This window comes from Furipterus horrens, unplaced genomic scaffold (assembly GCF_987537825.1).
Source record: "Furipterus horrens unplaced genomic scaffold, mFurHor1.1.pri manual_scaffold_6, whole genome shotgun sequence".
Lineage (NCBI taxonomy): Eukaryota > Metazoa > Chordata > Mammalia > Chiroptera > Furipteridae > Furipterus > Furipterus horrens.
The window spans coordinates 192,913,816-192,938,151 of record NW_028327176.1 but is presented as its reverse complement, the minus strand read 5'-3'; the positions used below and the strand labels follow the sequence as shown (position 1 = coordinate 192,938,151).

At 56.5% G+C, this 24,336-nt stretch overlaps 1 protein-coding gene across 6 annotated transcripts in view; it reads right to left on the bottom strand.

Annotated features, from left to right (window-relative positions):
• The window catches only part of AFDN (afadin, adherens junction formation factor), a 97,928-nt gene that overhangs the window by 63,180 nt on the left and 10,412 nt on the right, over positions 1-24,336 (bottom strand). For 4 of the 6 annotated variants that reach the window (XM_090280087.1, XM_090280089.1, XM_090280088.1 and 1 more), the window contains exons 2-7: positions 10,127-10,322; positions 7,756-7,868; positions 6,258-6,421; positions 4,232-4,392; positions 2,427-2,584; positions 192-303 (exon numbers count right to left, since the gene is read on the bottom strand). In XM_090280087.1, the coding sequence (XP_090136213.1) occupies positions 192-303; positions 2,427-2,584; positions 4,232-4,392; positions 6,258-6,421; positions 7,756-7,868; positions 10,127-10,322 (904 nt within the window). Of the gene's footprint in view, positions 1-191; positions 304-2,426; positions 2,585-4,231; positions 4,393-6,257; positions 6,422-7,755; positions 7,872-10,126; positions 10,323-24,336 lie in introns of all 6 variants that reach the window. The other 2 variants (XM_090280086.1, XM_090280090.1) reach the window with 1 other exon arrangement.

Genomic DNA, 24,336 nt, shown 5'->3' with positions numbered 1-24,336 from the left:
GTTTCTGAGACACCTACGTGACGGGACAGTCCTCAGGGTGGCAGGTGGTTTTCTTTATTGTAACAAGCCTGCCCGACCCCCAGTCCGTCTGGCCAGTACGGGAGGCGTCAGTGTGGGCACATCAGCCTCTCCCCAGACCAGTCAGGCGCACACCGCAGGAGGAGCCTCGGCCGAGGAAAGCGCCTCTTTACCTCTGTCACCGGGCCACTCCCTGAAGATCTGCAAGGGACACTCGTCGTCGTCGAGGATGATCTCTTTGGCACCTTTTTCATCGGAATGCTGGGCACCAGGAGGAAGCATGACCTGAAGCAAAGAGGCGACCGCCTGTGACTACACCCAGAAAGTAAGGGAGCAGGTATTCAAAGAGTTCGTGGCTTTAGGGTGAATAAAGTCACTGCAGGATGAAGCCATCTAACACGAGGAAGCGTTCTCACACTAAGCCGCCGACAACAGTGGGAGAAAACGGTTCCCAGTAAGAAGCCTGGCCAGCCTGACTGGGCCGCTGTATCCACCTGCCTCTCTGGGCCTCAGAACTAGTCTGCGTGTTAAAACAAACTGCCGTGAGGGTGGACGGCACGTGACGGTCAACCTGTGAGCAACTCCGTGACAGAAGATGAACAACTGCTCTCCTACGGCGGTCGCTCCGCACGCGCGATCCCGCAGGATGAGCAGTACGGAGCACGGAGCAGAGCTGCTCCCCTCTTCCTGCAGGCGACCCGTCTTAATGGGCACACGTTAATCAGACCACTGGGGGGTGTTACAGGGCTGCTCGCTCAACAACCATCCCCGATCACCTTTGTGAGAGACTGCGTTTACTACACTCTTAAGCCGGCATAAGGCCGCGCTACGTTTTTTCTGGCAGCCACGCAGTCTTCTCCGTCGCCTGAGAAAGCAGCCGGGGGTGCAGACGGAGTGGCGACGGCCCCCGCCGCCCTGCCGCTCACGCTAACCTGGCACTGACGCGGCGAACAAAACCGGGCATGGAAGCGAAGCTGTGTCACGGCCGTCTGCGCGCCCTCGTGAACCCACAGCCAATGTGGCGGTCAGTCTCAGCAGAAAGGAGCACCCCAACGTGTCGCCACACTCACACCAAACAGGCCGGACTCGCCCGCAGAGCCCTGTCATTCTCCTGGCGCCACTTAGGTCACTTCAAAGGCCAAGGGCCCTGCGGCACACCCTCCGGCCAGAGGAATCCCCCTTCCTGCGCCCCTGGTATTGGACTCGGTGTCTTTGGCTTAGCGCACATTCTACCTCAAGGTCTGGCCTTCCTTCAGCTCGGGCCTCAGTACACACCCTGTGAATGCAGCCCCCCGGGACGCCCCGAGTCCGGCAGCAGGGCCCCGGCTTCCCGCCTCCACCCCCAGCTTTCGGGTGACCATCGGTCCCCCCAGAAGCCTTTTCTGCCGGCCCCGCACCGAAAAGCCCCTCGCTGGGGCTTCTCAGTCGTGGCCTCGCTGTCCCCCTTCACTGTGAGCTCTCCTGGGGGTGGCTCCTGTCTTCTGCCCCAGCACAGAACCTGCCGCTAGGAAACTTAAATGTTTACTCAGTAATAAAATGGGTAAAACAGGGCATGGATGGATGAGCACGAAGAGCTCATAAGCTGTGAGCTGACAGGCCGAGGAAACAGACCCTCCGGTACAAAGTGGAAACAGCCGTCCACTATCGACCTGTCCTGCCTACGCTTGCAGAAGAAAATGTGCAAGAATGTAATAAAACAGACACCAAAACAAGGAGAGCGCCTCAAAAGAAATCATCCGGTGACCTCAACAGGGACTGTGAACAGAAGCCCAAAGTAGGCTTTTATAACTTCACGACTGATTAACTTCCTGATTTCATCTGTATAAATCAGACAGAAATTATTAAGAGAAAAAAATGTTACGAAGTTCATTATCACATATCACCTCAAATGCAACCTTATTAAACTGATTATTTAATAGATTTGCATACGCTAGGGTCAAAAGTAAAACTTCCATCTCCAAGGTAGTATGGGCGGCTCTCTCACAGAAACCAAGTGCTGGTCAGTTAGGAATAGCTACTGAAATACACTCAACAGTTAAACCTCACGGTAGACTTAGTAAAAGCCACAAGAAAACACAATTAAACCACACTTCACTAAAATAAAGTTTCCTATATATGCAAAATAACCATCGGAAGGATCTAAATCAAAATATTAATAGCTGTTACCCTTTGGTATTAGAACTGTGGGCAATCTTTATTTCCAGTTTGCCTTCCGAGGCCGTCCTTACTCCATGACGGGAGCAGGTACTGCTTTGGTAACGAGAGGGAATGGTTTTCTGTGCACTGACCGCACGGTTCCCGGTTTTCAGACTGTAAAGGACGCAGTGGGAAGACACTCAGCCTGTTTCACTAGAAGGGCAAGTGCTCGCCATGGAACGTCGGTCGGGACCCCCGGGGTCGGGACTCACCCGGGCGATGCAGTAATCCTTCGGGTTCTCTCTTTCCAGACCGTACTTCTCCAGAGCTTCGGCCACGGCGAAGTCGGCAGGGTCAGCGGTAGACAGCAGGATCGTCTTGTAGGGGATGTTTGGCTTTAAGCTATCGGCGTAGATTCTCAGCGTCCCACCTGGAGGAGAGCAGCCGTCCCTGAGCACAGCTCTGCTCCAGCAGCGGGGACAGCGTTTACCTCCGACGCAAAGGGCCCCGGCTCCCGGCTGCAGTGGACGCGGGGCTGGAACGCGCACTCCCGTTTTCACTTCCCGGCAGACCGCGCCCAGCAGCAGCAAGCAGTCCTGCGGGACAAAGACCACCCCGTGCCCTCGGCGGGCCGGCGAGTTTTATAATAACAAACTGACTCCCGCCAGGACCGCGGCAGAAGGAAAGGGAGGCACGCCAGGCTGGCAGTGCTGCTCTTCCTGCAAGTGTGCCCCGAACTTCCTCACCCACCCGCCCCTCTGTTCCCCACTTCCTCACTTCCTGACCGTCGATCGAGACTTAAATTAAAAACCCGATGAAGTTAAGCATCAACCCCACAGATGAGCCAGTTTAAAAAACTGGACCGGACGCCAGGCGACAGCAGGTGCGGACGCTTCAGGAGCTGCTGCCGCCAGCGTGCTGGCTCTCTCTGTGCCGCGGGGACTGCAAAGCACAGCGCCATTTCCAGCCGTGAACCCGCGTGGAGGGAAGCAAACCCCCGGAGCAGAGCGACTGAAACACCCTGAGGTTTCTTTGTTGTCTGCCACGTTTTAATGGACTCTGGCTTCGAGCCGACTGACACTTCTGGGGTCACAATTTGCTTTCCACAGGGGATCCGACTGCCTGCTGACAACCAGCTCATGGGAACAGACGGGCACACACTGTGAAGCTTCACATCCACGACTCATGGAACTGTCTAACCACTGCTCTCCTGCGGACGATACCAAGGTAAGGGTTTCTGTCCTGCTCCCTCCTCCCGGCCTAGACCTGCGCCTTATCTGATCGAGGACGTGGGGAAACAGGAGGAGAAGATGGGAAACAGCACCACAGGCCGCAGTCAGCAAAACCTGCAAAAACCACTGAGCTTTTTTTTTAAACAAACCAACAAATAAGCTGGAAGGTAAACTAAGAGGAGATTTTAGAATGAAAAATGTAACAGGCACATTAACCAACTGAGGTATGCAGGTTTTACTTGACTCCTGGCTTAAATAAAAGAATTCCCTGAGGCAGTCAGGGGAATCTGAACAGGTGGGTATTTGATATTATTAAGGAATTACTGTTGATTCTTTTGTATGTGATAATGGTACTGTGGTTTTGGTTTTGAGGAATTCTTACCTTACAGGAAAACATGTCAAAATATTTACGGATGAAATGAGGAGAAATTTGGGATTTGCTTTAAAATAACACAGATCAGGAAAGGGAGCGATATGTGAGGGGTAGAGATGAAATATAAGGTGTTAATTCTGGAATCTTAGTGACGTGCACCTAGGGAGTTCTGTATATATTTGAAATTTGCCGAAATTTAAGAAAGAAAAAGAGCCATGCAGGGAAAACTGTGTAACTAGATGCCCCGCTCTGTGAACGGAGCTCTTACACTTGAGCCGCCCCCGACATGGCACCAGGCACGACACACACGTGCTAGCAGGCCACCACCCCTGCTGAGTCACTTAGCCACAGCACACACGTACGAGCAGGCCGCCGCCCCCACTGAGTTACTTAGCAAGGCCTCAGGTACACATGAAAAGTGTAACTAAACAATCACAGCAATCCCCACGGAAAAACGGTCTGGAGCCTGTACCCGAGTCAGGCCGCCCGTCAGAGCTCCGGAACTCCTGCATCCTCTTCTCCAGCTTCTGCTGCCGGCGCCGCTTCATGACCACCTCGGGGTTGGAGATGGTGCGCGTGAAGCTCGTCTCGGGCATGTCCTTGTACACCTCGGCCGCCAGGCGGGAGTTCTCGCTGGAGGAGGCAAAGAACACCAAAGCCGCTCGCACACTGTGTGTCAGGAACAGTGGCGTCACACACTGCGTGCGCACAGGCCTGTCCTGGAGGGGCACCCCTCAGTCACTAGTTACTGTGGACAAAGGAGGCGGCTTCCCTAAGTATAAGCTAAGACGCTGAACTAGGCAGGAATTTATAATTAAAATTCTATAGTGAGTGTGTATAATTTATCATTCTTAACAAAGCTAAAAGAAAAATGAGTAAATTATACATTGCAGTCATTTCCGCCAATGTCATCTAAAAACAGACAAAATGAAGTAAGATTAACTACACTTTAGATATTTTTAACTAAAAGATTTACCAATGTTCACTTCCTTGAGGTTAAATTTTCAAAAGGAAATCAGGTTGAGCAACTTAACTCGTTTTAAGTAGCTAATCTTCTTAACATAAATAATATAAATTGCGACGCAGCGCAAAACAGGCTCCCACTTCACTCCGAAGTAAACGTCATTCTCTGACAAATGGTTAACACCACCAATACATACAGAACACTGAGAATCAGTCAAAAAAGAAGGAGGAACGCACTGAAGAAGCCACAGCAACAAAGGATGAATGGAAGCAGTTAATGAACGCAGGGGAAGACCCCACCCGAGATGATAAACTAACTCCATTCCCTGAAGACACCCCACGCCACAGGGACAGCACGCTGCTCCCCGGCGCCCGGCAGCTCTCGGACGGGGCGCACCTGGGCGGCCCTCCCAAAGCCCCCGAGTCCTGGAACGGGGCCCGTCAGTGCCCCAGCAGCCTGTCAGCGCCTGCAAGGACACAAACGGGCTGCTCTCGCAGTTCTGGAAACACTAGGACAGAACACTGAGTAATCCTTAAATCACGTCATACGTGTTTTCTGTAAATGTGCGTACGTATTTGTGAATGTATTTTATGTAAAGTAAATCACACAGGGCAGTGGGAAAACGTCCTGTGTAAAGTTCCAGTTTGAAGACTGTGAGGACATTTCTGTTTTCAAACCCTCTCTCACAAACACATGAGGTGTGCGCAGCTGCGTAACAGAAACACGCTGGGTCCTCTTGGGTCCCCTCAGCCTGCGGGTCTCCCATGAGTGCCTTGTGCTGCTGCCACAGAGACCAGCCCGCAGGCGACGCAGGCAGCCCTGCGGCACGGCCGGGCCCCACGTGACCCAGCAAGACCGAGAACTGATGGCCACACTCAGGTCTGCAGACCCCAGTAAGGGGACAGGTCCGTCTCCTCTAATCTCTCTCTCTCTTTCTTAAATTTTTATCTATTGATGTATAGAGACAGGAAGGAGGAGAAAGAGGCACTGATGTGCAGTGCTGCTCACTGATGCGTCACTGGTTGATTACTGCATGTGCCCTGCTTGGGGATCGAACCCACCACCATGGTGTAGGGGGACGGCACTCCCACCACCGACTGAGCGACCTGGCCTGGGCTAGTGTCTCTTTCTGTTACAAGGCAAACACGATGGTTTCCCGTATTCCCTTGGCTCTGAGGTCAGAAGCCCACGTATTTTTGCACAGGTAGGACGTCTAGGATGGGCTGTGGTGGCAGAATAATGAATGGGAGGCGAGGCATTTGACCCTTAAAGGGAACAGGTGCTCTGCTCTCTGCTCGTGACAACTCTGGTCACGTGCCAGGGCCTCCAGGACCGACCAGCAGCAATGAGGAGAAAGGCCGGGTGAAGACGGAGGGGACAGGGACACCGTGGTCTGCCGGCGGGAACTGGCCGGCACCGGGAGACAGCACGTCCCATCAGCAACCCTTCTCCGCCTGCGAGAGCCAGTTCCCCCAAATCAGCGCGTGCCTGGCTCGAACACAAAGGAATGGGACCGTTTCTGAGAGGAACTTACATGTCATCGCCTTGGATCGGCCTGTCATCTTTATCAGATGCTTGTCTCAGGGCCTCCTTTTCTCTCTTCTTCTTCTCCTTCTTCTCTTTCTTCGAGAGTGTTCTCTTGAAGTTCTGGATAACACCTTCTTTCTCCTGCTTTTCAGGTCCATTACTCTGAACCTTCTGGTAAAAGTCACAAGGTCACTACGCAGAATCGCCCCACGCTAGTCGAAGGCTGAGCTCAGCCCGTGCCACACGCCACAGCCCAAAGCACAGCGGCGGCGGGGGGCGGGGCGCCCGTGGCAGGAGCGCGCTCCCCGAATTGTAATGAACTCTCCCCTCACTGTGTGCATCTCACTGTGTGCAGATCTTACCACAACCCAAAGCTGGTTAGCGAGCAAGCAGGCAAACAAAACCAAACCCAGTACGCAAACTGGGGTGGGAGTCATGAAATCTGATCTTCAATAAATAAAAATCCAAATAATTTACATATAGTAACTCGAATGAAAGAAACCTAGTGAAAATTTAGAACTAAGCATTTAAATCATTATCTATTTTATAGTTTCTTTAACTTCAAAAGAAATGTCAGGAGGAGCTGTAATAAATCGGCTTTTCATAGAGCCGAGTGTTTCCAGCGTCCTGCGGATGGGGCCGCCCGTCCGTAATTCACAGCGCGGCCCGCCAGCACCGGGCACAGCGGGCACACCGCTGCAGCTGCTCTGCCCGGCCTCGCGCCAGGGCGCCCCATGGCCGCGCCCGCAAACACTGCGGGCGGAGCGGAATGCGGCCCGCGATCCCCAGCCTCACGTCTGCACACGGCCAGGGCTGGAGCGCGGGCGTCGGGGCCCCCGGCGTGTGGCACTAATGTCACACCAACGAAAGGGGAACGTCCTGCGGCCAAGAGCGGCTCGTGGCGGCCTTTCCCCAGTCTGTCGGGTAAACAATGAAATAGGGTGCTTTCTCCCAAGTGTTCTCAATCTTTGCACTGGCCCTCACACCTGTCCACACTGGATGCTCGGGTACAGACCGGCAGTGCTTTTCAAACGGGATCAGTATTTCCTAGGCCTCCCCGCGCGGACAGCCGCGCGCCGCCTGAGGCCGCCCCAGTCTCTACTATGTCGCCCAGAGACACCCCAGGAGCTCCGCCCTCCCGGACCTCACGATGGAGTAGGAACAGGGTTTTACATGCGGCCCATTAAGCTGCTGCCGAAAGTTCACACGTTCGTGGCGGTCAAGGTTGTGGGTTCCCGCTGATTCTCACTGAGCTGGGGAAACACCGCGGCGGTGCCTGGAGCACCAGCGCGCTCAGGAGCAGAAGCGGAGGTGACTCTGCTTCACCGAGGAAGGGGCAACGCGCGGGCTGCTCTGTGACACGGGGGCACCGCAGGGAGAAGCGGGCCGCCTCTAAGTGCTTCCCTGGAAGAGGGTACAGGGCGCTCGGGGAGAGCAGCAGACAGGAAGGGAGCCCGGAACCGACCCCCGGGAACGCCGCGCGGGCCCCGCCACTCCCCACCCACCTTCGGGGGGCCCGCGTCGTTCTCGTTCTTCAGCACGAATCGGCCCTCGCGGTCGTCCTTGTTCCAGTTCAGCTGCACCACCAGGGGCTTCTCGTCCACGTCCAGTCTTCTTTCTTCTTCAGGACATGAAACGGGAGAAGGCAGCCGTGGTGACCGCGCGGCTCGAGCTCACGCAACACGGGCACGCACTGCCTTTGGGGACGGGAGACGCCACAGGAGCTCCGGGGCCCGGCCCGCGTGAGCCCGCTGCTGCGGGGGCAACGGCCTTCGGCAGCAGGGAAGGACGGAACGCTGTCCCCAGGCCGCCCACGTGCCCCTGACGCACGCGGGACCTCCCGTCTCACGGCAGCACCACGTGGCGGCGCCAGTCCTGGCAGCGGCCCCTCTGCTTCCTAGCTCGGCACCCCGGCCCTCGGCTCCACAACACGCCCCGTTACCCGCAGCTCCCCGCCCGCCGAGCGGCCTCCGTCCCTCTTCTCCGCTCCCATCGGGGCGCGGCTCAGCCGCCGGGGACCCAGAGCCCCACCGCCCGCCCGCAGCGGGCACAGCCCAGCCGGGCGACCACACGGGCCGTGCCCGGAGGAGCGGAGCAGGGAGGGGGGCGCGCCACTGGGCAACGGACGCAGGGCTCCGGCGGGCAGGCCGGAAAGGCAGGCCTGCGGAGGCACTTCGTGAACAGCACGTGCGAACCGGGACGTTACCTCTCACCACAGAGCGCAGCACGTCCTACTCTGGCGTGTAAGCAGCTGAGAGGGGGATGAAATCAGTGACAGACCAAAAACTGGATCCAGAAGCCTGAGATTCCCGCTACAAACTAAAACTGCCAGGATGCTCCTGATGAAAACCCTTCACGCTGTGTTTTTAGAAAACGTGAAGGGCAGTTACATCTAAACCAGGGTGAGCGGCCCCGCACACCTGTGCCCCACCCCTGAGTGTCACGGTCATGTGCACCTGTCCCCTCCCGGGTGTCTCCCGCTGACTCCCGGGGGAGCCCTAACCTACACGGACAGCAGCGGGCTTTCCCTGAGGGCCATGCACGGGCTGGGGCCCTGCCCTGCGCCCCAGAGCTCACTGAGGAGCGGTTCCAGTCTCCAAGGGGAAAGTCCCTCCTGTTGGACGCTGCCCCTTGCACACGAGAGGGCGTGCCGTCCTGCACAGGTGTCCCGTGGGTGTCAGGTTGGGTCTCCCATGGGTGCTGTACAGAACAGCAAGCACTGCTCCAGCCCACGTGGGCAGGAGCCGGGCAAGGCCCACGGGCACACGCGCCCCAGCGGGCAGGGCCTGTGACCGGGAACGGAACGAGGGGTTAGGTTTTCCTTTATTCTCTGCATGCTCATTTTTCAAACAGATCTAAGAAACCTAAGGGAAAATGGTTCTTTAAAAAAATAAAAATCCTCCTGCTTTTAGATTTCCAGTTCTGATCCTGCATCCTGTCACTGCGAAGGCTGCGCTTGGGGGTGGTCTTCAAGTGACCGAACAGTGCCGACAGAAAAGGGCTAGAGCGGGGGTGGTCTTCCCTCCGCAGGGCTCCCAGGTAAAGGAAGCACCCAGCCTCTGAGCCCACCCAGAACAGAGGCCCCTCCAGCATCAAGGTTAGTGTCGGGCGGCGGTACCCCCATAACCCCAATAAAGGAGTAACCACCATGGCCTACACTACATACATGGGAAAAAGTTTGGTCATACCTGAATGCCACACGTTACAAAACGTTTTACCCGATTTCCAATTTACAAAGAAAGCTGTATTTTTGAAGTAAAAAAATAAATAAATAAAATTAGGTTCAAAAACGATTTGTGGATAGAACTTAACAACTATTCCAACTGGGTTTGTGTTACGTGTAATCACTTATTTGCTGAATTAGATTTTTTTTTTTTTTACAGGTGGGTCAACATTTTTTAAAGCACTCAAACTTAGAAGTTTCTACATTTCTAATCAGTTCAATTTTAACTGTCATTTAACATAGATATATGGGATATTTTCAGATATTTCAAATATTAAGATAAGGAGAAATTGCTAACTACTTAAGAATGCTTCCTCAAGATGCCCGAGTTTTCCCAAGCACGAATAAAGCGTGCCGTCTCACACCCTGTACCAGGCTGTGATGAGCTGTGCTGCTGTAACCCCACAGAAGGGTCCCGTGAAATCCTCCCCGGAGCCAGCAGCGTGCTGTGCCACTGGTGGGCGGGACTCCCAGCCCTGCCGCACGGTGCCACTTAGGGGAGGCCGGCTGCCCTGCCTCTGGAGGAGCGGGCACACGGAAGACCACGCCCCTTCTAACTCTGCGAGCACGCGTGCTGCGGGCGCAGAGGAGCCCCGTCGGCCTGTCCAGGGAGCGCGAGGGCGTTGCGGCGCCCGCACCAGCGACACACTGACCTCCGCTGACGTGCACTTCGTAGAGCGAGTACTTGGGGGGTGACAGCATGCGCATGTCGGGACGGAACTTCTCGGCCAGGGTTTCGATGACATCCTGAGTGGTGGCTGTGCTAGAGACCCGGATGCACTTGGTGGCAAAGTTTCCAGCAGCTTTATCTTGAAAATAAAACCTCATCACTCCATGGAACTCCAAATCCTACAAAAAAACAATGATACATTTTTGAAAAAACAGTGTTCTAAAAAGTGTCACTTTTTAAATAATAATGAATGAAAAAGGTGATTCACCACTTTCTAAAATGTTTCGTTACCTAAAACATCTGAGACAGAAACTAAGAGGCATGGGACCTTGGCCTTCACATTGAATTATGTGACTTGGGACAAGTTAGGTGCCGTTTCTCTCTGCCTTCCTTGTCTCCGTGGAAGGTAACGGGGGCCAAGCGGCTGACATCAGTACAGCCAACACTCACTGATTCTTCAGCAAGTTCCAGGTACACCTGGACACGTATTATTTTACTACCTCTTCACAACCACCCAGTTAAGCCAGTACTATTATTAGACCCTATTTCCAAGATTTGGTCATTAAGTCACAAAATCTTGCTCACGCAGTTACGCGACAAGTCCAGCTCTAAATCCCAGGCCCGCCTCTGCCCGTCTGCCCCTGAGCTCCGTGCAGCGGAGACGGTAACCAGCCTCATCTAACGCTCAGTCCTGCGTGACTGTGCATAAATGGGAACTCCTCAGCTTCTGCTAAGATAACTGTAACTAATCGTCAGCATGAGCTACTTGCCCCCAAACCAACGAGCGCCATCTAGATTGTCCTCAAAACCTACTTCTAGAGGAAATTACAAGAGAACACCTCTCCACGGCAGGCTAAACTCCACGCGGTTATGGGATGCTCTTCCCATTGTTCATCCCTTAAAACACAGTTGATTTGGGTGAAACTCCACGAGTTTCACTCAGGCCTTTTGCGGTTTAAGCTGAGATTCTCGCGGTCCGCAGCCCACAGGCCAGGACCTCAGCCTCAGAGGGAATCTGTGCTTGTTTGCCGGTCGTGCTCCCTCGGGGGTGCCAGAGGGCCGTGTCCAGCCCCCGGGCCGCTCTCCCTGCCTCCAGCAGGGACAGAGGCTCCCCCGCTGCTCCGCGGGCGTTGCCCAGTGCACTGCGATGTCCCACTGCCAACAGACACCCAGACCCTCCTCAAACCACGTGCAGACAGACCATGCCCTTCCTACGGCTTCCTGGTCTCAGAGGTCAAATCCCTACCACAGCTAAGCTTTTCGCTACTGCCCCCAATCCTCTAGCTTATTCTTCACTGAGAACTATGACAAACGAGTCTGTGTCTGAAGCACGGGAAACGGGGTATTAGGATGGGGTTAGCTGTAAACCACGTGGACATGACACCTGAAGGTGGGACAAGCTGGCGCGATTCCAGCCCCCACGCCCTCCTATGCTTGCCCGGAAAAGAACCACAGGTATGTGAGCACGCGTGTAGAAACCACCAACCACAGTTCTGGGCTGAAGTGGGGCCTGGTTCCAGGCATGAGACCTGAGGAAGCTGCCGAGTTAGCAAGATGGAAGGAAGCTCTACTGGCAGGAGTCCAGCTCTGCCCCCCAACCACACAAACTGACTGCCCAGCTGGGGTCAGAGCGGCAGAACCTGTGGAAGTGACGACGTGTGGGAAAGACACACCGACCCAGGAGGTCGCGTGCAAGTGCTGGTTCTACCAGCGCTGGGTCCCACTCTTCCTGCCGCGCCGCGGGCCAGCTGAACCCGCTCCACGCACCGCGCTCCTCGCCACCCTCGGCCCTGCCCCCTCCTCCGCACCGGCTTTATGCCCCCGCGACGACCTCCTTCCGAGGCCCCTGAAATAGCAGCGCAGAAAACAGACATCACTCCTCAGTTCCGTGATACACATTTCAGTTTTTATTATGGGAGTCATAGGTTTTACCCCGAAGACTCTCTCCACTGCCACCCCGAAATCGTCTTTATGACACGTAACAGTTCCAACCGTCAACTGGCACAACGGCCCTGGCTCCTCCGAAGGATCAGACTTCCAGAATAAGTTAAACCAAGAAGGCAAACTGAATCTCCAAAGGAACTCAACCCTTTCGCTAAAGTACTAGCTTTACAACATTCATGAAGAGAATGAAACAGTTACATATACTGTGGGTCCCCAAAGACACAAAAGCACCGATTCCTCAAAGAATGACCCAAAAACCATTTGAAATTGCTAAACGTTCAACAGACCCGTCCCCGGTGTCTGGAGGGAACGCCCAGCTGAGCCGTCCTCACGCAAACCCTGCCGTGGCCCTCACCCCCTCCCAGGCCGAAAGGAAACTGCAGGCGCCCTTCACGGCGGACGCGCTTCAGCTCCTGCCCTCGTGTGAAAAGTTGAGATACTTGAAAAGAAAAGCGTAAACCCAAGGACAGTGTCTCCAGCACACAACAGCACTCCCGTCTACAGAGAAGTGACATTTCTACTCTATGCTATCGAACCTAAATAAGTAGCCATGGAAACTACCTTTGCTACGATTTCATCTGTACTGAACAAGTATTAATAAAGAACTATTAATTTAGTTTGCCTGGTTATCTTAACATCACACAGGAATAGTTTAGCTGTTACTAGAATACTCCCTTAATAAAATAAATTAGTATCCTATTCAATTATTCAGTCAATTATAAATTTGGCATAAATTTGGCTCATGGGGTTTTATCAAGCCTGGGACTAAAATTAAGTCCCTAAACGTAAGCACTGGTTGTGTAGCGGCCAAAACAGCTAACGGTAATAATCATCACTAACACGTATGAAAGGCTCGCAGCGCCAGCTACTAAGAGACCAGAACGTCACTCCCCACGCCAGGAGCACAGGGCACCGAACGAGAGGCCGCAGCGGTGCGGCGGGCACGCAGCCCGCAGCCCGCACTCGGGGCCCCAGAGCCGCGCCTCTTCTACCTCCGCGCTCGGCAGCCTCTTCTTCAACCATTACTCATTGTCTGAAGGGGGCTGGATACTCCTTCTTCTCTCTCCTTGGAACAATACGGGAGGAGTTCCGGAGGAGACAAGGAAGTCGGACGTGCAGGGAGGCGGGTGACCGCCCACCTGGCAGGGCTGGCCGCAGGCACGGCCGTCCCGAAGCCCCGGCCGGAGGCAGCAGCCTGGCCGCAGGCAGCAGCCTGGCCGCACCCACCCCTGCCACTCCACCTCTGAGCCAGTCCCACACCCACTGCACGGAAGGCCCAGGGACAGAAAGGAGCTGGCTTTTCAACTTACTAGCTGTATCTCTGAGTAAGTTGTTTAACACGTATGAGCTCCCGCTGCCTCACACAATAAACTTGTTCAGAGGAGTGAACAAACCATAGGAGGCCTCTGGCCATTCCCTGGCACCCGGCCAGGGCTCCTCTGCCGGCCTCTGCTACAGCCTCTGCTGCCACTGCCACTACAGCCGCCACTACAGCCGCCGCTACAGCCACCGCTACAGCCTCTGCTGCCACTGCCACTACAGCCTCCGCTGCAGCCTCTGCTGCCACTGCCACTACAGCTGCCGCTACAGCCGCCGCTACAGCCTCTGCTGCCACTGCCACTACAGCCTCCGCTGCAGCCTCTGCTGCCACTGCCACTACAGCCTCTCCTACAGCCTCTCCTACAGCCTCTGCTGCCACTGCCACTACAGCCGCCGCTACAGCCTCTGCTGCAGCCTCTCCTACAGCCTCTGCTGCAGCCGCCGCTACAGCCACCGCTACAGCCTCTGCTACAGCCGCCACTACAGGGCTGCGCCATGAAAAGAAAAGCATTCCAGTAACAACACCCGATTCTCCCGGTTGTGGCTGCCTGTTTTCAACTGATAAGAGCTCTGAACACAAAGTCTGACGTTTCTAAGCAAGAGCCATGAGTTCTGGATGACAGGCTAACGTTCTGATAATGTCACCGCCAGCAGCTCCCACTCTACAAACATTTCCTTAACGACAGCACCCCCCTCAGGGCGGGTTACACGGACCGCCCAAGAGAAAGCTATGCTGAAAGTAGACAGGGCGGCAGGTCCTCCACGAGCTCAAAGGGGCGCCGCGGTCAGCAGTGTGCTTTCGGGGACACGCGTGTCTGGAGCAGGCAGGGCGGTAGCTGCCTGTAACCCCTCCCATCAGCACGGCGTTCTGAGTGCCGACTGCAGTGATTTCATTCAAGGGAAGGAAAAGGCAGCCCAGCAGCCACCTGCTTCCTTCCCTTCCGTTTATTTTCCTGGCAGGAAAGCAGGTTTCTTTTTTCCCAAAGTTATATATTTCCTTTGCATAAACTTTTTCCTGAGGAATATTATCACCAATAATAATGGAACACTACTTGGGGTTGATTTGATGACAACTTTTAATGTTTATCATAAAGAATACAATAGACAAAAAAACCAACCAACCAACCCGCAGGAGGACAAAAGGCTGTATTATAAAACTACTAAAGGCCAATGCCAGAAGCAGCAGATTACAGATGGAGAGCTTCCTTTAAACACGTGATCAGTGTCCCGTCCGTCCTTACCGCCGACCCCCACGCGGCCTTCTCACCGCCCTGGGGGCCCCTCAGCGGGGCAAGCCCGGCCCTGCAGCGCCCGCTGATCACAACCCTCTGGTGTGAGCCTAACCAGGCCGACTCCGTCCCGCTCGCCGTTCTCGTCCCCACGCTCCGCATTGACTTGGAACCCACCTCCTAGCCCGCAGCGAGCCAGCAATAACTCCACGCAGGCAAACCGTTCCAACTGGCGCGGAGGACACGGCTGGGCCGGCACAGACCGCGGCCCTGCCCGCACGCACACACGCGCGCACACAAGTCGCCAGCACACAGAGCAGCCACCGAGACAGGAGCCCCTTGACTCACATTGTGAAAAAACAGTAATGACATCTGAGCGCTAACCGTTTAGGTAGAAGAGAGAGACTTAGTTGAATATGGGCTTTTTGGAACCTCGTACAAACGCAAGTACTTCAAGAACACTTTAAAATTATATGGTTTCACTTCCTAAGACTCGCACAGCTTCAGCAGCACCAAAGAAACAGGGACCGTCCAGGGCCCCAGCGGCGAAGGCTTGCGCCCCGGCAGGCCCCGGCTCCCCCCACGCCCGGCTCCGGCGGGTGGGCAACTCCTCACACCCTGTTTTCTCTTCTGTTCAAATTAATTTGTTTTAAATTACGGCTGACATACAACATTGCAAGTGATTCAACGTTTATATAAAAACCCTATGGGCTCTGACAGCACTAATCCCATGACCTCAGAAACATCGGATCTCCCAAACTACGAGTTTTCTGTAAAAAACACTAAATGAGTTTGCTTCCTGTGGGACCAACTCTGAGAGCTACAGGGCACGGACTGGGAGTTTCGTCTCTCAGCTCAGGCCTCACTCAAACCCCAGTCCTGCCGCCTCCAGCGTGACTTTTCCTGTCTGTGTCCTGCCCAGTCCGAGGGGCAGGCACAGCACGGGCCCCAGGTGCTGTCACTGTGTGGGGAGGAGCACAGACTGCCTCCCCTCACCTGAGAGCAAGCACTGCTGCCCCGAACGCACAGCCAGGAAGAGTTCGCTCCATGCCCGCATACGCACACTTGGTCTTTATAATAAAATTATCCCATTAATATGTTTTTGCCTGAAAATAAAGGCATAATCTCTAACACATCACAATGCACACCTGCTCAATGTGAGCCAACTACGGTACTTCTAACACCTTGATGCCAGTTCACCGAAGGTGAGAAAGTCCAAGTTCACTGAAAATGGAAACGTCATCCTTCAGATGAAAAGTAAAAGTTTTCTGGGCTAAAACTCTGCTCTCTCTCTCTCTCACGCACACACACATCACGCACGCATGCACACCACAAGCAGACCTCCCCTTTTATGAAGCCTAACAAAAACCCATCTAGTACCCAAAAACTATTCTCTGCCAGAAAACACAGCCTGCTGTGAAAGCCAGGGAGCCAACCCATGTTTAAAGTCCCGGTAACGGCCAGCACTGTCTACCTAACGGCCGCCGCTCCCAGCCGCTCCGGTCTGTTGGCGGAGAGAGCGATGCACCTGTGCTCCGCGCTGCTCCAGTGGGATTAGGCAGCAGAATGGGAGGTTACAGAGGAAGTTTTCCCCACACTGCTCTTAAATGTTTTAATCTCTACATCTGAGTAAGTACCGTACAAATGTACGCTGGGGATTTCAAAGATGCTCCATTAAAGAACACACTCACCTGCAGGGCAGAAGAGCGAGGACCGCACTCGTGACGGAAGAACGAGCCTGTTTCTGACGCGACCCCTAAACCGCGTACGACGTGCAGACAGACCCACAGAACAGGCCGCCTGCGCAGCCCGCAGGCCCTCACCAGCCCTGGCGAAGCCCAGGAGTCTGCCCTCGGAACACAAAGTACACGGCATCACAGAGGAGCAGTTCCAGGAAAGCACAGGAATACGAGTGCCCTCCCTAACACGTTAAATAAGAGCAGCGTCGGCTCACTCAGCTCCAACACTGAAGCAGACGGGTATAAACTCCTAAGCGATGGAAATGCTAACTCTCAGTCAGAAGTCAGCAAGAGTTTCTTTACTGGGAATGAAGACGTGAGTGTCCTCTCATCCACGCTCAGAGGCCCCGTGAACTCTGACAGACCCCCAGTTCAGAAGCCCTGGACCGAGCTCAGTGATGCCGGGGCCCCCAGAAAGCGCTGCCGTGCACAGAAGCAAAACCCCCTTCGTGCGGCTCCACCCACTGGGCCTGATATTACCCTTTGGTGTCATTCAGACCTGTCTTCAAACTGTGGCTTATGATAATTTTTATTCCAATTTCTTACTGAGCTGGAACAGAGTGAAACAGATTTCTGCCAGGTACCGTGCACCCTGGGTAAGTAACCAGGACAAGAACTGGTTCATGAAACTTAATTCCAGTTACTTCTGCGCACACCCTGAGCTACAAGGTAAAACCCAATTCTTTCCTTGCTCTGGATTGCAGGTAAACCGGCTCAGACTGTGGGCGGGCTCTGTCCTCACCACTGTGGCGTTCTGGCCTGGACACACGAGCTGCCGGCAGCACCCGCCAGCGGTGACAGCCACAAGTGCCTCACGACATCTGCACCTCCCCGCAGAGAGCCGTGGACTCGGAGCCAGTGCAGGGCCTCTTAGGAACGACGCACCAGCTCTCGCTTGTTCCTTTAGCTGCTCTCCTTCCTGCGGCGGGCTCTCCCCTCCCTGGGACACACGCCTGTCCTAGCCTAGCCTGAGACGGTTTCCAGAACTGAGCGCAAAAATCCAGATGCGTCTGTTCAGCTGTAAGACTACTGCTAATTCTAATGCTACACCTGGAATTAATGAAATTTAAAATTACATTAGCTTTTTTGTGGCCACCTGATACTGCTGATTCAAATTAGGTTCAGTAAAACTGAAATTCTTGAGTCAGTTGCACGTTAGCTATGAAATCACAGCATGTGTCAGTTTGGCAGTGACCTCAAACTGCAGCCTTTGAGTGCCCCTCGTCAACTCAGCCAGCCCTCCGACGCCAGAACACGAGGAGACGCTGCTACATCCCTTGGGCAAGTCCAGGTCCACGGTGGCCAATCCACTGTCCTGACGACAAACCTGGTAACCCTCCCTCTCTCGTGCACACAATGACATGAATGCAGGGCGGAGCCAGCTAGCGGCTGGCAGGGAACCACAGGGCCTCCAACTGCAGGCAGTGCTGCACAGTCCCAGGGAGCCCCTCTGGGAAACGTCTGAAGTTCCTCTTTATCAGCATCAGCCTTGAAACCAGTGACCTGCCCCCGGCAGTGCAGGCTGTCACAGCTCCGCCTCCTGCTGGGCTCCGCCTGCCACCGCACAGGACACGCACCGCGCCACTCGGGAGCATCAGGGCCAGCCAAGGCCTCCCAGCCACAGAAGCCAGTGTGCCGCTGCCACCGCCTCTGGGGAAGAAGGGTGTGCCCGGGGTGGGGCCAGAGCAGGGGGAGAGAGCCAGGTTCCCCACCAAGGTCATGACAGGAATACAGAGCGTGGGGAGGGGCTGGACGCTCTGGATCGAGAGCCGCCAGAGGACAGAACACGCTGTGTGGACCTGGCTGGGGTCCTGATTCCAACACTCGCTGTGAACGCACGTTTGGGAGAGACGCAGGGAGGCCTGAGTCAAGGCGGCGCTCGGACGGCAGTGAGAATGCGGCTCGTTTATTGACAGGATTACTCCATAGATTTGAGACACACGTAAGGTGGAGAAGGAATAACATTAGTTTTTAGCCTTTGCTTTCAAAGTTTAGCTAAAACAACAAAAACTAATAAATTCAGAATGACAAAACCTTGAAAGTTGTAATATCTGGGGGATAAATACAAACGAGTATCAACTATGTTTGAACATTTTCTTATTCTCAATGGTTAAAGGAAAAATAAGTTTTAACTACAAACTAAATATTACTTAACATAAAATAAACCGATTTCATAAAAATTCCAATGCTCCACGGACATTGCAGACAACGAGCTGGCGTGAGAAGCGGGGACCCCGTGCCCGCGCCGGGCGAGCGGCGAGTGTGGGGACACGCGTGAGAAGAGGTGGCAGGGCCTTCGAAAGGGCAGGACCCTAGCGCCCTCCAAACTCCTGTCCGGAAAGCACGAGGCCACTGCTCAACCCACAGGGCTCTGCGGCGACTCTGCTGTGTCTGCGGCATAAAGGCCCCGGCCACGCGGAGGCCCCCGGCGGCGCTCGCGTTCCAGGGCGCAGTCTGAAAGGCACGCGCTCCCACGGCCAGCAAAACCGAGAGCAGCGGGAGAAACAACGGCGCTCACGTCACAGGTCAGGGACAGAGGCATGTGAGAAGCGCGGAACGTCAGGCTTTGTGGGAGACGACGCTTCACAGCACCTTCCACTCTGTCTCTGAAACACAGCAGCGCCCACGGCAGGCCTGCGGTCGCGGAGTGTGCGGCTCTCCCACACCCTGTGCTGTGCGTGTCCTGCCCACGGGAGACCACAGGGCGTGGGACAGAGGTGGGAAGAGGGTGTGGCAGCGGTGACTGAGTGTCACTGGCCCTCTGGTGGGGCCTAGGGCTGGGTGACTGGCGTTCGCCCCCAGGAGCTGAGCCCGCACGTGGCACCGCCCTGTGCACCCGGCTCCACTCCCTGCTTCTCCCACTGCAAAGCCCCCGAGAGTGGAACGTCCCCTGGTGCCAGGCAAGAGAGGAGCGACGGGGAAGCAAGGACGTCAGCAAAGGGACGCAGAGCCGCTCTGCGGGGCAAACGGACAGCAGGAGAGCGGACCCTGGCCCCACAGAGAAGCTTTGTGGCCGCAACTGCGGCGAGTTTTCACCATGCGGAGCAGCCACTGAAGGGGACTGTCACCCAACGGCACTGAGACCACCTGTTCACCGGGCAACACTCCCAGCCCGTCCGAGGACCTTCCGCAGGGCTCAGTAAACACCCCACGCTGACACATACGCATACGGACTGAAAAGGACGTTCTGGAATAAATTCTTTAGATAATTAATGAAATACATCATAGGCAAAAACTCAGACAAATGTACAGAAATATGATAATATTAGGTTCCATGAAATGAAAACCTCAGTCACTATTTTTATATAAAGTTATTATTACTCATAAAATGTCATGTATACTTTTGACGATACCCCGGTTCTAGATGTAACCGCACACAACATAAGAAACAGCAACAGATACTTCTTTTTCAGTTTAAGATACAGAATGCATATACTACCCTAAACGCGTTGCTGGAAACCCACACGGAACACGCCCCGCACAAGGTCAGCAGCTGTCAGTCTGTCCGGAGGCGGCAGGACGGTGCCCAGCCGCGCGCCCCCCGAGGCAGGGCGGGCAGACACACCGACGGCGGCTTGGCCTTCCTGGGAAAAGGGCGTCCCACTGGGCTGTGCAGGCCAAGGCCCACGGAGGGAAACCGAAGCCAGAGCCCTTGGGGCTTCGGCGGGAAAACTGGCTGGTTTGACTTGAGGCTGGAAGTGGCCCCCTGTGTGGGACACACTGCTGCGCGCAAAGGTGACGGGTGGCAGGGAGGGTTTGGTGAGGTGACTGCCGGCCCGGGGGGGGCGCCTGGGCCCGGCTGGCAGCAGGGGGACGGGCGTCGAGAATCGTCTCGACTACAAACGTCCCGAAGGCAGAGCTGCCCGGTGACAGGGGAGTCGCGGGCGCCTGCCGGGGCCGTGGGCATGGGCGGCTGGCAGAACGTAGGACGTGGGGCCTGCTGGGAAGCAGCGGCACAGCCTGAGCACAAGGCTGTTGTTCACAACATGCTACCGAGTCACTTCCACCCGCAGCAAATACACACACGTCAGAACCCGTTGCTTTAGAACGAGAGCCTTGACTTCTGAAGAAGCCACGCGAGCCCAGCAGGGCTGGCCCAGACGCCGAGGCCGGCAGCAGAAGGCTGCCCAGGCCGCTGCGGGGCGTCTGATCAGCCCTGGCCCCCGCCCCCGCCCCTGCACATCCAGCAGTCACCGGTTGTGCGTGTCACGCCCGCCTCTGGAGGGCTCCTGGCACAGGAAGTCGCTCTGCCTGGGCCCCGTTCTCCAGGAGCTCGAGTGTCACGCAAGAGCCCAGGTGTCCGACAACACATGCAGTCGTCCTGACTCGTTTCCTCTGTCCTGGGCACAAAGCCACCAGTCCCCTGGGGGCCTCCTTGGGCCCCTGGTTGTGCGCCCACAGCCTCCCAGCGGCTCTAACCTTCCCAAAGGGCGGGGAGGAGAGGTCAGGCCCGGCAAGGGCAGCTGGCCGTCTGGAGCCCTGGAGGTGGAAGGTTGGGGCAAGCGAACAGGACCCCCGAGTACAGAAGGGCTGGCAGCACGGGGACGATCACAGCGTGACGAGGAGGCCGTGCTTCCGCTGGCTCACGAGGGGGACGCTGTAGCTCCACACAAACCTCAACTCGGCGCCCGCTCCCCAAGCGCACCCAACTCCTCCTGCGTGAAACGTCTGCGTTCCTGCCGTCTCGCCCACGCCACTGCGCAAGGTCTCGTCCCTTCCCTCACTGCCCCTCCCGCAAGGCTGCAGCCTGGGCTGTCCTCCAGGCCTTCCTTACACACCGCGGCGTGAAAACGTGGCTGCGGACGGCTGAAGACCACCAAGGCAGAGGACGGGGAGCCAGCAGGAGCCGGCGTGTCCCGAGGAGGCTTGGCGACTCGCTGGCAGACTAACTGGAAAGGCAAGTCCCCTGTCTCCTGGACGCCGGGGCTCGGGATGGCGGGCGCAGACTCTGTGACAGCAGTGGCAGCAACGACACAGCACAGCCAGGTGAGACCGTCTCTGAAAGCCAGGGCAGGCGTCCTGGCCAAGGAGCCAGCGGAAGGTGACAGTGAGAGGCAGCGACCAGGAGGCCAGGCCCTCCAGCGATGCCCTCCGGCGCGTGCCCTGGGGCCCAGGAGCGGCCGCCGCGCTCCCCGCCCTGAAGGGGCACACACAGGCTGAAGGCCATCGCTGCTAAGCCGTGCGCTGTGCCCGCTACGCAGTCCGTGGCCGTCTGCCCCCTCGACCCCAGGGTGACGGCCCCGTCCTTAATGGCAGGCCCCTTTAAAAAAATAGAGGATCGACTCCCACATTAAAATGCTTAAACTGCCAGGAGAGATGAGCAAACGGGAGCCAGCCAGGGAGAGCAGGAGGGAAGAGGAACAGACAGAGCATTCCAAAGAAAGCGAGGGAGGCAGACGGAGCCCTTTGGGGTCCTGCGGGGAGACGCCCTGGGCAGGGAGACGCCCGGGCCACCTCAGGAACGCGGCTCAGGGGGCAGCAGCACGGGACCGAGAGAGGCAGGATGGACCTGCATGAGCCAGAAGGTGCCCAGAGTAGGAGCTCTGCAGGCGACCCTTTCTCTTTACACAGGCCCCTCCCGGGCCCGGGCCTCCGTGCCCCGCTCCCCCGCGGCCTCCGTGCCCCGCTCCCCCGCGGCCTCCGTGCCCCGCTCCCCCTCCGCCCCCAGCGCAGAGGGCTCTGGCCCCCGGCACGGCGCCTTCTCGGGCCCCTCTGTGCCGCCCCCCACAGCCACGCTGCCTGCTCCGCCCCCACCCTTCACTGTCTGCTGAAAGCTACCTGGAAACTCACAGGCACCCCAAATGCACGCTGTCTCAAAGGCAGCTTCTTACTGCCCCACCCCGGCCTAACCCAGCGCTTCCGCCCTCCCTTCCTTAGGCTCCGGCTGTGAGAGAGCTGCCCTCCGCGGGGCGGCCGGGCCCGCGCCGGGGCCCACCGGGCTCCTCCTCGCCCTCCTCCCGGGGGCCCGCCCTGCAGCGCGGCCTTACCCCGAGACAGCGGCCTCCAGCCCTGCTCTCCCTCCACGGCCCAGACCAGCGCCAGGGAGGGCTTGCTGAGCTCCTCTCTGGAAGCTTCTCAACGGGGCTTCCGAGGCCCCTAAGAAACTGGCCCTGGGCAACAGCTCGTTTCCCGCCAGCCTCTGGCCCCTCAGCCCCGACGGAGGACGGGCGTGCGTGTGTACAGACACACAGACACACAGACACACAGCGCTTCGGTCACTAGGCAAAGCTGCAAACAAATGACCCCGAGGCCTCAGGGCTGACAACAACAAAGTGTCCCTTCTCCCGTGTCACAGCACCCCACTCCCCGGGGGCCGGGGCTCTGCCCCCTCCTTCTCAGCCTGGTGCCAAAGCTGGAAGCATCAGCCCCGGCCCGGGACACGCGGCTCGTGGCGGGGGCAGAGCGGCTCAGGGTGGTACGTGTCACGGGCCAGGCCCGATGCCACGAAGCAGGCACCTACCCTGCACGCACGGGGGCAGCCGTGAGTATTAGGGACACAACCTCTGAGTCACACGTGTGCCTTCATGTTCACGGGCACGACTGATCGTGCGTGTGCGAGCGCTCTGCCCCCCCTCCAGCTGCGGCCCACAGCCCTCGGCGCTCCGCGTAAACAGTCCCTCGCGCGAACTCGGCAAGCTCCACAGACCCCGGCGCGCCCCCTGGTCTGCCTCTCCCAGCACGCGGCACGTCACCCGCGCCCAGGGCTGTCCCTGCTCCCGTCCCCACAGCAGCGGCCAGGGGAAGACACGTCTGCTGAGCAAAGGATGCTCTCAGTCCAGAATGCCCCCCCCCGACCCACAGCCGCTCCTGATCACCTGCAGTCACCTAACCGATCCCTGTCGCCAGGTCGCCCTCGTTCCCGCCGACCTCTCACCTGCTACGACAGGGCGAGTCCTCTGAGTGAAGGGCCCTGTGCTCGTTGAGCTGTGCGTGCTCAGTACGGACACGGTGCCTGGCGCACAGCAGGGGACCCCCAGCGCGGACCTGGCAGCAGAGACAACCCTGCATGTGGGCAGGACAGGGTCTCCCCAGCAAGGCTCTGTTCCCGCGGCCGGATGGCCCGCCGCAGCGCAGGTCTGCCTGCCTGCCTGCCTTGAGTGCCCATCTGTACGCTAGTCCCTAACGAAGCCTAAAGCGCGCCACACACTCAGTAAGTATCAGTGAATGAAGGAAAACTGCACTAACCTAAGATAAAGCCAAGAGAAATGCTTAAACGTCAGCAGTGTTACCAGGGCCAAGCCACGGACAGACAAACACACAAACCAAACACGCAGCCGGAGCAGCTTCTCAGACCACGGAGCCCGTGATATAGGTACAGGACTGTTTCCAAAATTTCTACTCAGACAGAAGCAACGTTATCACTGTATTTAATGTAAAATCAACCATGTTCCCCAAGAATCAAGCCGCTGATACTGATCACACACTAAAGACAGAACGTCACCACACTAATAAAATGCAAACACCGCAGGAGCATCAGAAACGTGCTCAGAAGCTGGCAAATCACAAACACGTAACGTTTGGTGGTGTGGTGGTGTTCGGTAAAACAGTAAGTCTTTAAGTTAAGTTACATTTTCTGCTAGAACACGAGCCGTAAGGAGGCACCGGCAACGCTACGCTGAGCTGCCGTTAAGTAAGGCGCGCGCAGGTGCGAAGCTGCAGATGCGTGCTTCCTCCTCGTCATCCGCACCTGTGTGGGGAGCACACCCCGTTCCCCCTCATCACAAACGCGTGCGGCTCTGTGACCCAGCAGTCAGGGTCCCTGATCCCTAACTTCCTGCCTAGACACCTCCTCCACACTTCCGTTTCTCACGAAAAGAAAACACAGAATCATGACCAGAAAAGTGAGTCTGCAGGCCTTGGAAGGTCCGCTAGGCTGTCCCCTAAAGCTGCCCTCTTGTCTGAAAGATCTCCTTTTAGTTCAGGAACGGTAAATATTTGTCCGACAGATGTTAAGGAATTGC